Genomic DNA, 16879 nt, shown 5'->3' with positions numbered 1-16879 from the left:
CCTACTTCTTATTTCTTATGGGCTTTCCCTGCTGACCTTTGAGCATTAAACACTTCCTGATTCACCCTAAATTGGCATCCTAGTTTCTGGAGGGGAAGAAAGGGAAGTGGAAGTTACATTGGAAAAATGTTGGAGAGAGGCCATTTGGGGTGTGTCCCAAGCAAAGTGGATTGGCAGAGTTGTTCCTTTCATGGCTCTGTGTCACTTTCTCCAAATTAACACAGATATCCCAGTTCTCTGATTTTCAGGATTAGTAAGGTGTCATAGCAGTTCCATCCATCCCCAAAGCTGTAATCTGGACAATTCTTCCCTTTCTTGCGGTGTCTTTCCTATGCTAAAGTGCCCTGTTTGAATCTGTCATCTCTATAGTACATGCTTTAACCTCCCTTCAGCTGCATTTCTAGTCTTTCGAACTATCCTGTTTTCTGCATATAGATGAAAAATGTTTCATCCCACTACACAACTTCTTTTCTCTGGAATCTCCCCCTATACCATGCCTAAAACTAAGCTGACCTTCTGTCAACTCCTTCAGCTCAAACCCCATTCCTCAACAGTCCTTTTTCCCTTCTTCCAAGTCCTCAGTCATCTAGTTAGCCTTTCTTTTGAGAATCCTGGTTATGTTTCTCCAGATTCCCAGAATACAGGGACTGGAGGGAGCTCAACATGATTTTCATGCTCTTCCTCTTGTCCCTTCTCACTCAACTCTCTCTGTATCACTCTGAAAGCAGGGCACTGGTGGAGGGGTGCATGGGTGGACTTTCTTCTTACTAGGCTGTGCACAGTGGGATATATCTCCTTTCAACCTTAAAAGGTTCCTGGTGAGTTATGTTGAGAACATGAATAAGGGGACTTAAAGTCTTAGAGGACTGAAGGGAAGAGCGTGTTCCCTCTTTCTAAACCCTCCTTGAGGTCTCTAGCAATGAGGGCACAAAGGTGGGAATGGATAAGGGAGCTGTCCTTCCAGAGTGACTGTCTCCAGTAGCTTTTTTTGTTTTGTTGACTATAGATTCTTAGCAGTACTAGCCACTCCAGAGGTAATCTTATAGTTCAATTTTAATCCCTATTGCAATATCCCAGAGAAGTGATTATCCAGTCATAAGTTGAAGGTGAAATTCTCTACCCTTCATCATCTTCTGCTCAATACCCCATTTCACCCTGGGTAGAATTCACACTGGGGCATCTGAGGAAGAGTGGAAGTTGTCCCAGTCACCCTTCCAGAAATAGAAACTAAGCCTAGAGAAAATGAAGCAGTCTTATTTTTGTTTAAGAATCGTGAGTCATGATGCCTAGCATATAGTAGGTACTTAATAAATGTTTGTTGAATTTAATTGAAATTGAGAACTTGGGGGAGAGGGGGATGAAGACTAGTTAGGAGAAGCATTTGAAAGACCAAGCTGTCTTTGGTCCATGCCCTCAGCTGGACTATTAGGAAAAAGGAATCAGGGTTCAGTACCCTTTCCCCTTCCTTAGTGAGGTAAGCTTCAGACCCACACTAGCCAGAAGTATAATTTAATTTAAAGGCTGCAGGCATGTTCTGCCCACTCCCCTCCAAGGTCTTACGCCTCAGTTTCCTCAGCTGCATCCCATGAAGCGAGGAGTGTTGGTACCTGGATTACCCCTTGGAGAGCTGCTGGGCTAAGCCCTATACAGACGTCTATCAGAGGTGGATGACTGAGACCAGAGGCAGGACGTGCCCCCAACCCTCCCCCCTCCCCCACTCCCCCCCAACAGCCGGGAAGTGGCCCCAGTCCGGATTTCCCTCCCGGGTGGGACCGCAGTGACTCATTTGTACACCCCCCTCCCTCCCAGCTTCCCAGTTTCCTTGTTTGCACTTCTCCTGGACACGTGGCTGCTGGTACCTCCACTCTGGCCCCTGCCCCCACCCATAACAGCTTGTGACCCCTACCCTCCCCCCTTACATTCACCTCCCCCACCCCAGTCCTATCTTGCCCCCTGCAGATCTTCAGGGCTCCCGCCCTCCCCATTTGTCCCGGCGCTCCACCTTTTCCCTACCCAGTACCCTCCTCCTTCGCAGTCTGGAGCCTAAACTGACGCCTCCTTCCCCCGCCCCACTTCCATCCAATCCGGCTGGCCAATGGGGGTGGGGAGATGGGGACCGGCAGCCAGGCTGGGGGTGTGGCAACTCGGTTGTGCACTTTGCCAACTGTGGACGCGCTTCAGCGACCCATGCCAGCTGGCGCTTCGTCTGGTACAGAGGTGGAGGTGCTAGGTGTTAGGGCTGCGTGTCACTGAAGGGATTCTCCGACGCCCTTGAACCTTCCACTACCCAGCCCCCTCCCTGGGACCCTCCTTCAGGCCAGCCTTCGCGGAAGGAACTCTTTCAACTGGAAATTAACCCTGTTCAGCGGACCTGGGATCTGCCCACCTGAACCCTTCCTATTGGGACGGCTCTCATTCCTATTTGCAAAGGGGGTGAAGGGCACGTGCAACCTTTTGCAAGGAGGCTGCGGCGACAGGGGTAAGGGTATCTTGACGTAGGGATTCGAAGGTGAGTGAGAGGTGAGAGGATAGAGCCAGAGGTACTCTGCTTTAAAACCAAAGGAAAAAGATTGGGGTGGGGGGGCAAACTGAAGCTACTTTTCTGGGGCATCTAGAAGGGGAAGATAATGGTAAGGCAGTTCAAAGCTCTTCGGAGGGTTTGTCAGAGGAGTGCCTCTAGACTAGCCAGGGAATTCTTCCCGAGTGGGAGTATAGAGAGGTTTAAGGGGGAAAGAAGCATTTTTTTCAAGTGAGCCCAGTAGAAGATAGCCAGATACCTCAGGTTAGCAGGCTCTCTCTACCCGAGGTCTTTTTGCGTCTCCCCCTATCTCCTTATAGAATTGCAGACTTCTCTCCCACACTGAGATCTATCCAAAGGAGGGGATTCTGCCCTTAAGCTAAATCACCAGAGTCTGACCCGTTGGCCAGATTTCCCACCCCACCCCCATCCCTGTTCTCCTTGCTCCCAGGGTCACAGGTGGGTTAGCCAGGTGAGGGCCGATGGCAGGTGGGGCTAGCTGGTAAGGAGTGCCCAGCTTTGGCAAGAACAACATCCCAGATGTTGTGCTGGAGGGCACATTGTTCAATATGGTGCTGAGGAAGATTCACCGGCCCAGGAGTTGTTCTTACCAGCTGCAGCTAGAGCACAGAACACCCCCCAGCCGGATTCAGGGTCTACGCTGGGTGAGTACAAACTCTCAGCTTAGGGATCAGGGGATGGAGGGTGCAGGGGGATGGTTGCATAGGAGGCTAGAGTACCAGGTTGGGGGAGGGTTAGTTAGGCCAAGGCAGCATTGTTTTGTGGGTGACTGTGTGGTGTCTGGGTGGTGTCGCCATAAATGGGTAAAGGTGAAATAGGGGGACCAGGTCCCTGGGTTGGATAAGCCTTTTCATTGTCCATAGGCAATTCTCATTTCTCTACCTAATGATCTGAGTAAATGGGCTTGGCTCATCCTTCATTGGATGACTGAATGGGGATACCCAGGCAGAAGGGGTCCAAGAAACATTGCTGAAGTGAATAAGGCCATGTTGGCATTTGGGACTAGTGGAGTGGAGTTGGAACGAACACCTCTGGGTGAGGAAAAGGGAACCTGAGTAGGGGTAGCTGGACACCCCTTTCTGGCCTGTTACCCCCGGTGATCTCAGTTTCCTCAGTCTCCCCTTATGGCCAGAAACAAAGAAATGGAGAGTTAGGAAGAGAGAGACACTGAGAAGGGATATTGAATTGGGGGAATTGCACAGAAGAACAGAAGAAAACATGGGAGGAAAATAAATGAGCACGATGATGAGAATGGGCCAAAGTTTTTCTGAGTCTATAAGAATCAGAGGGTAACACATTTCAGGGAAGGATAGAGAATAGTTGGCCTTCAACCCCAGTGTATCCCTTTCCCTGTCTCTTCGAGAAATAGAAAATTTCCCTGTGTCTTGCTGGTCAGTTATGGTATTAATTTGATAAACCCTGGGCAGCCCAAGAGGTGTTACTTCTCAACCACCTTCATATTCCTCTGAGGACAAACTCCATCTATATGCCTTATAAAGTGTGAGACTGAGCTAGGAAAACCCATAGAAGGGAATCACAGGATTATAGATTTAGACATTTTCTAGGCATTTGACAGATGAGAAAATTGAAACCCAGAGATAGAGTTGCTGGGATCACTAGAGAATAGGTTGCAAAGGTAACATTTGAACCCAGGTCTTCTAAAACTATTGCTTTTTCCACTGTGCCACCTGCCTCTCCAGGGTCTAGGACTCATCATCAGTAAGAATTTGGTTGCAAACTGTGCCCCACCCCTCGATCCAGCTGGTGGTTGTTCTAATATCTGTTGTTGTTAGTCATGTCTGATTTCAGTGATCCCATTTTAGGGTTTTCTTGGCAAAGATACTGGCAAACCATTTCCTCTCCAGCCCATTTTACAGATGAGGAACTGAGGCAAATAGGGTTAAGTGACTTGCCCAGGGTCACATAGCTAGTATGTGTCTGAGGCCAAATTTGAACTCATGAAGATGAGTCTTCCTGATTCCAGGCCCAGTGCTCTATCCACTGGGCCACCTAGCTACCCCTTACCTAATATTAGCGATCCCTAGATTTTTTTTTTCTTTGTCCAAGCTGGGACACTAGAGGAGGTTAAGGAGTCCTCCTAGGTTTCTAATGGCTTCTAATAGCATTGCTCCCTACCCCCACTTCCCTGGTCAGTCACTGTAGCTGCTGCCTGGAGCCAGTGGGCTGGAACCCTCCCTCGCTCCTTCTGGCCCTCCCAGGGCTATAATTACATGCGTGCTTCCTGTCCCCTCCCCAACCCTGGGAGGGAAGGTGGGGGTGAGTCCTGAGCTAGGACAATGAGGTCACAAGGTATTTCTCTTGGGACCCCAGACCTGTGGGGAGGCAGCCAGGCTTTTCCACACTCACTAGAACTTTCAAAATCTAAGGGCAAAGAATACCCAAGGAGGTTGAAAGGCTGTATGTGCATGTGTGTATATGTGGGTATGTGCATGGGGGTGTTGAAGAGAAGGCGTTAGAATGTAAATGGGGTTAAAAACCTGGAAAGAAGGTCTGTCCCCCAGAGTGATGGCTAGCCAGAGGTTTTAGCCTCCAGGGGCTGAATGGAGGAGGGGCAGATAGCTACACCCCCTCCTCTCTGCTATCTTCAGGGGAATGTTCTGGGAGGATCTACCCCATTGTGTTTGGTCTTAAGAGGAATCCATTGTATATATATGTAGCTTCTCTTATTGCTTATCCCTGCAGTGTTAAGTGGATGAAAGACCCATGTAGTCTAGGAAGAGATTTGCCAGCAGGTACCAGGGTGCAGAGTAGTTGTATAAATGAGAAGGGATATGGGGATCTGGGAACTCTAGAAAGTGAGTAGCTGAGGACTAATGAAATGAATTGTCTTTCTTAGCAGCCAAAGAAGCAAAGAGCCATTTCTACTTCTTTCTAGAACAGGATAGAACTAGATTACAATAGGAGTGATTGGAGGTTAGATACCAGAAGGAACATCCTGACCAACTGGGATAGGAGATGCTAGAAAGGGAATTAAAGGGTATTTCCTGAAAATGTTGTCTGGAAGACTGGCTAGAGACATCTGCTGGGCCCCACTAGCCTAGGGAGTTTGGAATGCCAAAGTTAATGTGGCAGCTGTCCAGTGATAGCTGGCATTTATCTGGGGCTTTAAGGTTAGCAAAGGGCTTTACTGATATTATCTCATTTGACCCTCACATCAACCCTGTGAGGTAAGCACTTGCAGGTATTATTGTCCCCATTGTCCAGATGTGGAAACCGAGGCTGTGAGCGTTTAAAGTGACTTGTCCATCATTGACAGTGCAGAAAGTAAATGTCAAAAACAGGATTCTAATCATCCTGATTCCAAGTCTAACACTCTACCCTCTTCACCTTCAAGGGCTGTAGGGAGGGGGCCCCAGTCTCAAACTCCAGAATGGACTTCCCCCCAAAACCACCTCCCCTTTGGGCAGAAGGCATCAGTTCCTCTGCACACATGGCTTCCCTACCCCCACCATTACCATGGGCAGTCCTGGCCAAGAACCCTTGCCAGAAGCTACAGGAAACAGGTCTGACAGGTCAGCACAAGACTGCCTGGCTCATTGCTTACTTACTTAGTATCCTGGGTTCTGACAGCTTCACATGGCGAACTGGCAATAGTACAGTTGCCATTAAGTGCCAGCTCTTCTATCCTTCCCTATTACCAACTCAGAATTGCCAGAATTTTAATGAACAGTCACAATTGTCACTGAGGAAACATCTCTAGGTCATCTTTGTCCCTAGAGCTGGAAACTCTATATGATTTCTTACATGAGAATCTGTAACATTTGAGTCTGACACTCATTAACCAACCCCTAAGGATCATCTAGGCTAAGGGCAAGACTAGAAGAACAGAGCAATAGTTCCTAATCTGTGGGCCTGGGACACCTTGAGGGGTAGGCATGGGAAGTGGTTTGCAAGTGTTACCATAGCCAGGTGGTATGGTATTGTCTCAGTTAACCTAAAGTACTAGAAGTTCAGTCATGTAAGGGTCTGCAAAATTCTGTGAAGTTAAAATGAGTTTTTAATATTGGAAAAGGATAGGACCCCCAACATAAAGTAGTCCTCTGGTGGCTTAAAGCCCACACCATAGTGGGATGGCCTAATTTATTTCAACCTGAGATAACAGGATAGCCTAATAAGAGTTCGAATGAAGCACTGGGGTATTGTGACTAGACAGGTCTTGTGAATTGGTCCTATGGCCTGTGATGTATACTCCTGGGTCAGGTCCACGCTGGAGAAAAGAATACGTGGAAGGGAGAGAAAAGGGCTGGAGTTCAGAGGGGCAATGGGGCAGAGACTGTAGTTCTTCTAGGCATCTGGGCATAATGAAATGAAAACATGCTCATTAGGAGCTTTGAGTCACCAACTCAGGCACTGTTTGTCCCAAGGGATGGGAGAGGGGGAGGGTTCCTCTTCTTCCTCCCTCTCTTCAGCCCCCCCTCTTCATTTCCTGTAATTAAGTCCTCAGGACTCAGTCTCTAGCACAGTGTTTGGTTCCTTATCACCCAGGCAAGATGACCCCTATTAACTCATACCTGCAAAGTGAAGGTTTTGAAGGACTCCTTGCTGGCGTTATGGGACATGATTCACAGGCCCTCTCTTGCGTCTGGGAACCTCAGACTGCCACTGCGACCCTAAGAGCTGAGAACACCACTGTGGCCTTGATATTCTTTAGCCAAACGCCAATTCCCATTACTCTTATTATTTCCCAGTGTGATACAGAGACCTCATTCTTTAGCCAAGGCTACAGAACATTTGAGCCAAGAGGAATCTTAGAAGTCAACCTCTTCATTTGACAGTTGAGGAAACTGAGGGTCAGAGAGTTAAGTGACTCCCAAGATCACACAGCTGGAACTAGAATACAAGTCTTCTGATGCACGTCACCTCTCACATCACCCTTAGCCTTCTAATTCCCTAGTCTCTCTGATGTTCTTGCTTCTCTGCCCTTCCTCAACCATTTCTATAACCTCACTTCAGTGCTGTTCTCGACTTGTAAGGAATGTCCCAGGTTCCCAAGAAACAGAATAATAATGAGTGAGGGGAAGAGAGGAAAGGGGAAAGGGAGAGGGCTGGGGAAGCCTATCAGAGTACTTTGAAATGAACTACATACCCATTAGCACCTCTCATTTTTGGTTCAACCTGGGCCAGTTCCTGGGCTAACATGGGTCCCTCTAAGAGGACAAAGGTCTACCACATGATTTGTAGGATCACACAGATTTTGAGCTGGAAGGGACCTTCCAACTCCCTCGTTTTGTGGATGAGGGGACTGAGCCCCAGAGTGTTTAAGTGGCTTGTTCACAGTTACAAAAGGTAAAGTACCAGATCCAGGAGTCAAACCAGGTCTCCAACTCCAAACCTAGTTCTTTTTTTCATTATGCATTTTGGAAAGACCACTTGGTTCACTGGAAAGAATGTGGAAGAATGTGGACTCAGAGAGCCTGAATTCTGTTCCTGGTTCTGCCACTTGCTGCCCATGTGACCTTATGCAAATTATTTAACTTCTCTTGGGCTTAGTTTTCTCATCCATAAAATGAGAGATTTTTGATTCAGTGACCTCTAAGGTCCCTTCCGGGCAACAAGGTGGTAGATAAGAGTGCTGTGTCTAGAGTCAGGAAGACTCTTCTTCCTGAGTTCAAATCTGGCTGTGTGACCCTGGGCAAATCACTTAAACCCATTTGCCTCAGTTTCCTCATCTGTAAAATGAGCTGAAGAAGGGAATGGCAAACCACTCCAGCGTCTTTGCCGAGAAAGCCCCAAATAGGGTCAAAAAGAGTCAGATATGACTGAAACAATTAAACAACAACAAACGTGCCAAGCTTTGTGCTAAGTACTGGGGGAAAAAAAGCCAAAACCAGTCCCTACTGTCAAGGGGCTCATGATCTACTGGAGGAGACAACAAACAAACTATGTACAAATGAGATATAGACAGGATAAGTTGTAAATAATCAGTTTAAAAGGAAGGAGCTGAGGTTGATGAGACCTAGAAAATACCTCTTGTAGAAAGTGGGACTTTAGCTGAGACCCAAAGAAAGCCAGGAGGCAAGGATGTAGAGGGAGAGAGTTCCCAAATTCAGGACAGAGAAAATGCTTGGTCAAGAGCTAGAGGGTCATTTGTCAACAGTACATGGAGTGTCAGCAGTGAGGGGGCCAGTATTACTAGATCACAGAGTATGTGGAAAAGAATAAGTTGTAAGAAGATGGGAAAGATCAAAAAGGGCCAGTTATGAACAACTTTAAAAGGAAAACGGGATTTTATATATGACCCTAGAGGTAATAGGGAGGAGTCACTGGAGTTTATTGAATAGGGCAGGGGAGATCAAACCTGCATTTTATTATTTTTACTTAATTTATTTTATTATTTGGGGGGGGAGGCTAGGAAATGGGGTTATGTGACTTGCCCAGGGTCACACAGCTAGTAAGTGTTATGTGTCTGAGGCTGGATTTGAACTCAGGTCCTCCTGAATTCAGGGCCGGTGCTCTATCCACTGCACTACCTAACTGCCCCATCAAACCTGCATTTTAAAAATGTGAATGGAAGATGTGTGGATGGAATTGAGGCAGAGAGGCCAACTGGAAGGCTATTGAAATAAGTGATGAGGCTTTGTGCCAAGATGGTGGCAGTGTCAGAGGAGAAAAGGGGCATATATATTATGTTATATGGTATAAGAAATTTTGTGAAGATAGAAACAACAGAGTGAATGTGTTAGAGTGGAGGGATTGAGGTTGACACCTAGGTTGTAAGCCTGGGGAACTAGGGGGATAGTGGTACTTCGGATAATGATTATGACTTTCCCAAGTTCTGAGTTTGTTAACTCTCCCCAGTGTCTAGCACTGTACCTTGAACATAGTAGGATGGGAAAGAGTCAGCTCCAAAGGGCGGGTCCAGTTCTGGGTCACTTGCATTGACAACCTGAATCTCCCTGTTCTTTTTTTCCTCTACAGACACCACTTACCAATAGTAATGAGACACTGGACTTTCATGTGAGCCTGGAACAGGTATCTACTGGGCTTAGGTAAAAAGCCAAAGGCAAGGACACATGGTGGAGTGGGGGGAGGGGGATCAAAAGTGTTCCTTCATTGTGAGTTTCTTCTCTCTCCAATCACATCCCAGGCTACTTCAGAGCAGGTGCTTAGGGCTGGGAAGCTGCTGCATAGGCATCTTCTGGCTACCTGCCCCACCCTCATACGAGATCGGAAATATCACCTCAGATTGTACCGGTGGGTGGATAGCTCCCCTCTCTTGCTTCTCTCCTTTTCTCTGCTTTATGGGGATAGGAGAGGCAAAGTCTGAGACCTAGTCTTTCAGAACTGGATAAAGAGTGGGAGAAGCGTGGGATATTTTCTGAAAACAAATCTTTTATAGCCCTAAAATTCTGCTCACTGCCTCCATACCACCAAACAGTTGGGCTTCTTGTTTCCCAGGCAGTGCTGCTCAGGGCGAGAGCTGGTTGATGGAGTCTTGGCCTTGGGGCTTGGAGTTCAATCCCGAAGTCAAGCTTTGGGCATCTGCCAAGTTCTCCTGAATGAGGGAGCCCTTTGCCATGGTGAGTATGAGTACTAGGTATACCGGGCTTGTCCGAAAGGTATTAGGAATACTGGATAAGCATTAGGTTTATCATGTAAATAAATGCTGGAGTGGGCCGCAATGGATTTTGGCCAATGGTATGGCATTGGAGGTCAGCACATCATTCCCCAAACTCTCACTAAATCCTCCTTTTCCTTGTTCCTCTCTCTTCCATGTTTGGTCTTTGCCCCACAGTGAAACATGAGTGGGCCTTCCATGACCGAGATGCTCATTTCTATCGATTCCCTGGGCCAGAGCCAGACCTGGACAGCATTCAGGAGTTGGAGGAGCTAGCTGAGGCTGTGACCCTGCTGTCTCAGCGAGGACCTGACGCTCTGCTCGCTGTGGCGCTGCGTAAGCCGTGAGTCACAAGCCATTTATTCAGGACCCACTGTCTCCCTAGAGTGTAAAACCAAGGTCCTTGTAGCTCTGAAACACTGTAATACCCATCTGTTAAGTCCCCCACTCACAGTAGAAATCCCTCCCTCCTTCCTGTGGAAGAAAGGTATAGTGGAGAAGGGAACCAAACTGGGAATCAGGATGCCTGGATTATAGTCCTAATTCTACCACTTAGTAGTTATATACTTCCTCTCTCAGGGTCTTGGTTTCCTGATATGTAAAACAAGGGAGTTGAATGAAGTAACCCAAGGATCCCATCTAGGTCTAACATTGGATATAAAACCCTTCCCCCTGTATTGCTTCTCTGTGCCTTTAGCCCCGGGCAGCGCACGGAGGAGGAGCTAGACCTAATCTTTGAGGAGCTGCTCCATATCAAGGCCGTGGCCCATCTGTCTAACTCGGTCAGTTACTCTCCCAAACATCACTTTTGGCCCCACTCCTTTCTAGTATATACCTTTTATCATTGACCTTCTTTGTTGTTGTTAATTTCTTTTTTTTTAATTATCAAACATTTATTTCCCTTTCTCCTACTTCATTCCCCGCTTCAGAAAATTAAGAAGAAAAACAAAATCTTTATAACAAATATGCATAGTCAAGAAAAACCAGTTCCCCAATTGGTTATGTCCAAAAAAATGTTTCTTATTCTGCATATTTAGTCTATAACTCCTCTGTCAGGAGGTACAATGACCTCACTGTCATCACAGGCTGTCTGGAATCATGGTTGATCATTGCATTGCTCGTAGTTCTTAAGTCTTACAATGTTGTTTTTACAATGTTATTGTTAGAGTATAAATTGTTCTCCTAGGTCTGCTCACTTCACTCTGCATTTGCTTATAAAACTCTTGCCAGGTTTTTCTGAAACTGTCCCTTTCAAAATTTCTTATAGTGCAGTAAAATTCCATCACGTGCGTATACCATAATTTGTTCAGCCATTCCCCAATTCGCATGCATCCCCTTAGTATCCAGTTCTTTTCTACTAAAAAAAGAACTGCTATAAATATTTTTGTACGTAGAGGATCTTTTCCTCTTTATTTGACCTTTGAGGGGGATAAGCCTAGTAGTGATATCACTGGGTTAAAGGGTATTCAGTTTAGTAACTTTTGAAGCATAATTCTAGTAATAACTTTCCCAGAGGGGACCTTTCTGACCTGCATCTGCTTCATCCCTTTATTGTCCCCCCCCCCCCCAGACTTCCCTGCTACTTGCCACAAGAGCCGTGAATGTCCTCCTGATTCCATTAGTTCCTGAACCATAAATTAGTCTTCTTTTTCCTGGCTTCCTGCTGACTGTCCCCTTACCTTCCTTCCTACAGGTGAAGAGGGAATTAGCTGCTGTGTTGTTGTTTGAGCCCAGCAGCAAAGCAGGCACTGTGTGTGAGTGTGGGCTAAGGCTGTGGAAGGGCAGGGCAGGGGACAGAGTAGAGTGGGACCCCGAGGAACTGGAGCTTGTGGAGACAGCTGTGGAGCACCGGACTTCTGGTCCAGAAAAATAGCAGAGCTGGTGGTCAGTGGTGATGGAGTTGGGGCTGGGCTCTATCTAATCTTTCCTTTTCTCAGTGTTCAGCCAAGGAGATAAGGGGACCTCTTGGTACATTATCTGGAAGGGATCTGTTAATGTGGTGACCCATGGCAAGGTGTGTTTTTCTTTTGTCCTCCCTCTATTACTCTCTCACTCTTCCTTCTACCTGCTGGGAATCCATCGGCTTTTTTGGTACCCCTTTTCTCTGTGGGCAATGCTTGGGTTAGGCCCCAAGGCTTCTAGTTCATTTTCTGATATATGTAGGTAGGGACTTGGGTGTGAATGGAAAGAGAAATATTATTATCTGATGGAACTGATTGCTAGGGCCTGGTGACAACCCTGCATGAAGGAGATGACTTTGGACAGCTAGCTTTAGTGAATGACTCACCCCGAGCAGCCACCATCATTCTTCGTGAAGACAACTGTCACTTTTTGCGGGTGGACAAGCAGGACTTCAACCGTATCATCAAGGTTAGTCAAGCTTGGGAAAGCCTGGAAGCACAGGGAGGGTAAAAAGAAATGGGAGGATCAGAGCTGAGCTGGGATAGGGATCAGGATGAGATCAGAGATTTGGAGGCAACTAGAGGTGGGAAACTAAAAGGGTCAGAGACTTGAAATTTTACCACAGAGATGGGAGGTTTGGAGGAGACTAGGGTAGAAGGAGAAGAGGGATAGGGGATTGTGAATGGGATAAATATTGAATATAAATGGAGGATAAATATAAGAATCAGAAGGAAAGGACTAAAATGGAAGAGGGACAGAAAAGATGATCAGACCTGGGAGATGGGAGTAAGGGAGCAGAAAGGGCAAGTCCAGTGATTCTGGGTAAGACTGGAATATATTGGGCAAGGGTGATACAGAGAGGAGAGAGAGGAGCTGAAGATCAGCGTGGAGATAGATTAAGTCTAGAGATAATGAGTAAGAAGTCTAGAAGTGGGTCAGAGGAGGTCAAGGTCACTGTTGAGCCTATGCTGAATCGTCATCTGATTGGCTTGGCACCCAGGATGTGGAGGCAAATACAATGCGTTTGGAAGAACATGGGAAAGTGGTGCTGGTGCTGGAGAGGGCCCCTCAGGGCAATGGCCCTGACTGTCCCCTGAACCCAGGCAGGAACCGGTAACATGCCCAGTCTTATTCTATTCCTCAAATTCTTCTCCACTCATTCCACTCCCACCCCTGTTTTTCAGCTTCTCAGGTACTTCTCCATCCTTGTTGGGCTCCTTCCTACCTGTGGCGATATAGTAGAGAAAATGGAGTTCTTCAGGGTATAGCAGCCACCTTGATGTATACACAGTAGTGTTCCTTGAAGCATGCGACAGCTTGATTGGGCTGGCATGTCCACCAGGGTATTTAAGGGAGCTAATAATGGGAAGGGACTGGTGTTTGTCAGCTCAAACCAGCCTAGATTTGGTGGTGAGTGGTGGTAGGAGTGAGTTGAGAATACAAGGAGGAAACCCTTGGGAGGGAGCAGGGTACTTGTGACATTGAGAACTGGGTCTTTCTCCCCTTATTATTATTAGTATGGTGGTACTCCTAAGTACTGGTCTGTACTGCTCCATGTAACAGAATTGTGAGAGTAAATGCTGGCAAGGCTTTGGTCAAATCCAGGCTAGAGCTGCCTATTTGTATCATCTCAGCTTACACCTGAGTCCTTAGCCTTAGAAAAGGGTGCCTGGCAATGGGCATCAGGTATATGGAGGCACTGTCGGGGTAGGGAGGTACATTGAGCCGCTTCCCTTAGGTACACTGTGATGTCAGGCACTCCAGAAAAGATCTTAGAGCTGCTGCTGGAGGCGGTGCGGCCGGACTCAAGTGCCCATGATCCTACAGGTACAGAACTGGGGCGGGGGCGGGGGGAGGGGAGCCAGAATCCATCTCATCACCACTCTTCTCTTGAGACTGCCTTTCCCCATTACACACCTGAGTGCTGCATGACTTCACTTGTCATTTAGTGAATACTGCCCCCTTCAGGCTACACAGCTGGAACTTTTTATCCTGTATTCCCTTGGTTGGGGCAAATACTGTAGATGCTCTGGGCATTTATGATTAATTAAAGTAAGAGAAGGGTCTAGGGCAGGGGTTCTTAACTTGGGGTCTGTGAACTTTTAAAAAGTATTTATAACCTCATAATCCTATGTATTTTATTTATTCATTTAAAAACATTATCCTGAGAAGGGGTGCATAGGCTTTGCCAGGCTGCCAAAAGGGTTCATGATTCAACAAGGGTTAAGAACCCCTGTTCTAGGGCTACGGTGCTGCTGTTCCCATAACCTGGTGCTTCCTCTCCTTCCTCTCTTCCCAACCCTTGCAGAGACATTCCTAGGTGACTTTCTCCTGACCCACAGCGTCTTCATGCCTACTGCCCATCTCTGTGCTGCTCTCCTGCATCAATATCCTTCAAGCCTGATGGGAAGCATGATATAATAGAAAGAGTATAAGGATATGGGGGTGAGCAAAGTGAGATTTATGAACTAGATGACCTCTAAGGTGCTTTCTAGCAGTGGCTATCTAGGGTTCTAAATGATTACTTATAGATAACGTCATGTAATGTAGGTAATGTTTATGTTGGTAAGGTAGTAGAGGTTCGGATATGGTGTGGAAGAGCAGAGAAAAATACTCGTCATTCAGTTAGCCTGTGGTAGGCACTTTCTGTAGGTTGATCCAGGTCCTAGGCACAGATTTACATTTTCCTGGATATGGCTATTATGTCCCTCCTTTGCCCAGAGCCTGGTGGGCAGTTTCCACTTTGTGCTATGACTTTCTTTGACCAGCTACCACCTTCCATGCGGAACCAGCTGGTGGCACTGAACAGGAACGTTGCATCTATATCTGTAACAAGCGGCAGAAGATCCTAAAGCTGGTCAGCCAATGGGTGACCCTGTATAGCCCCATGCTCCACATGGACCCAGTAGCCCCCAGTTTCCTACAGGTAATAGGAAGAACCCTTTGCAGCAGCGTAGGGCTGGAGGAGGGAATTCAAATAGAATCATAAGCAGGGACTACACGTTCAGCTGCCTTGGTATGTCTCCCCACAGAAACTCTCAGAACTGGTAAGCAAGGATACTCAGCTCAGCAACCTACTAAAGGAGCAGGGACCAGAGAGGCGGCGGCACCATGGGTGAGTAATCCTTCCAGGGACTGAATAAAGTTTGCTTGCTAGTTTACTCATGAAATCTTCTGGGGGAGGAACTGAAATTTAGGGACTGAAAGTGGCTCACTTGGAGTTATCTCTGAACTTGAATGGGAGCTCTGTGTCTAGATTCTCTGCTTGCCTTCCCCAATTGCCCCAAGACCATATTATCTGTAATACTCATTACTTCCATTCTAAATGAGAAAAATACAGGACAATAAACCAGCAGGCTAGCTGTGTATTGGAAATGGAATTTAAGAAATCAGGACTAGATACCTTGGCCTCTCTCCCTAATCTTTTTGTGATTCTATTAAGGTACCTAGGGTGGTGCCTTGGAAGGTGACCCTCCCTGGCAGGTGCTTCCTGCCCACCCCCTTCCCAACCTCTCAGTCTCACTATTCTTCTCATTTGCTCTGCAGGTTGGAAAATGGCGGTGGAAATATGTCACCACAATTAAAGGTATTAAGTGTGTGCCAGCTCCTCTCTCCCTCTGTATCCTGTCCCTTGCTCCATGGAGCTCCTCCTGCTTTGTAGAGTTGAGTTGCCCTTCCTTGTCCCTACCCATAGAAGGCTCTGTTTAGCATAGGTTGTGCACATAGGATTCTTGGTATTCACCTCTCATTATTTACTGGCACACAGACTTCAAACATTAAGACTCTCACATTCTTACATACTCATACATACAAAGATTCTTATAGACATAGACTTGTGTATTTAATTGATAAACATTTACTAAGTGCCTGCCGTGAGGATGCTAAGCATTATGGGGGATATTGAAAAGTACAAGCTATTACTGCTCTCAAGAGTTTATAATCCGAAGACAAGGTATATCTATCTATCTATCTATATATATGTATATATATATATATATATGTATAGCGAAAAATTAATCACTAATACAAAGATTGTTTAGTTCTTTGCATTTGTATCCCCAGAGACTAATACAATGCCTGGCCTATAGTAGGTGTTTGTTGATGTATTGGTTGACTATATATCATGCATGCCAAGTCAGTGGTGCCAATATTAAGTGTTATGTAGGTTCACAGAAGGGAGAGACCAGTTCTGACTTAATGGAGAAGGTGGGAGTTGAGCTGGGCCTTGAATAAGACTGTAGGGATGATTAAGGCATGTTTTAGAAACTGGCAAAGTAGTCCAACGTGACTATAGCACAGGATCCATATAGAAAAATAGAGGACAAAGCCTAGAAAAGGTGATTTGGAGGCCTGATTATAAAAGAGATTGGACTGCTCTCCTAGAGGCATCTTGTTCTCATGGCAGTGTTCTCAGTCTCTCTGTCTCTATCTTTCTCTGTCTCTGTCTCTCTCTGTCTCTCTGTCTCTCTCTCTCTCTCTCACACACACACACACACACACACACACCAGTGTGACACAATGAAAATAGTGTTTTGGGAAGATCCTTTTGGCACTGATATGTAGGAGAAGATTATGAATTTAAGGAAACCAGTTAGGAGGAGATTGTGAGAGTGGAATAGAAGGGACAGATATGAGATATTTTGAAGAAGATTCAACAGGACTTGGTGGCTGTTATGGAGGTCAAAGGAGGAATGGGCTTTTTTTTTAAGGATTTAGGAACATACAGGTGATATTTAGAACCATTAGAGTGCATTAAATCTCTGAAAGAAAAAGAACAGAAAACTGATACTTGAAGAATGCCCACATTTAGGGAACAGGAAGAGAAGAATCAGCAAAGGAGACAAGAAAGGACCTATAGA

At 46.4% G+C, this 16879-nt stretch overlaps 1 protein-coding gene across 5 annotated transcripts in view; it reads left to right on the top strand.

Annotated features, from left to right (window-relative positions):
* The first annotated feature begins 2159 nt into the window (after positions 1-2159).
* The window catches only part of RAPGEF3 (Rap guanine nucleotide exchange factor 3), a 32286-nt gene continuing 17566 nt past the window's right edge, over positions 2160-16879 (top strand). For 3 of the 5 annotated variants that reach the window (XM_027844328.1, XM_027844329.1, XM_027844325.1), the window contains exons 1-15: positions 2160-3183; positions 9479-9532; positions 9648-9754; positions 9959-10080; positions 10296-10461; positions 10816-10900; positions 11812-11872; positions 12056-12132; positions 12342-12488; positions 13021-13133; positions 13759-13847; positions 14329-14407; positions 14796-14946; positions 15053-15135; positions 15567-15606. In XM_027844328.1, coding sequence (XP_027700129.1) covers positions 3088-3183; positions 9479-9532; positions 9648-9754; positions 9959-10080; positions 10296-10461; positions 10816-10900; positions 11812-11872; positions 12056-12132; positions 12342-12488; positions 13021-13133; positions 13759-13847; positions 14329-14407; positions 14796-14946; positions 15053-15135; positions 15567-15606 — 1470 coding nt within the window. In that variant the 5' untranslated portion in view covers positions 2160-3087. The remainder of the gene's footprint in view (positions 3184-9478; positions 9533-9647; positions 9755-9958; positions 10081-10295; positions 10462-10815; positions 10901-11811; positions 11873-12055; positions 12133-12341; positions 12489-13020; positions 13134-13758; positions 13848-14328; positions 14408-14795; positions 14947-15052; positions 15136-15566; positions 15607-16879) is intronic. The other 2 variants (XM_027844327.1, XM_027844326.1) reach the window with 2 other exon arrangements.

Source organism: Vombatus ursinus, unplaced genomic scaffold (genome assembly GCF_900497805.2).
Source record: "Vombatus ursinus unplaced genomic scaffold, bare-nosed wombat genome assembly UNPS02014941.1, whole genome shotgun sequence".
Classification (NCBI taxonomy): domain Eukaryota; kingdom Metazoa; phylum Chordata; class Mammalia; order Diprotodontia; family Vombatidae; genus Vombatus; species Vombatus ursinus.
This window is presented reverse-complemented; position numbering and strand designations above follow the sequence as displayed.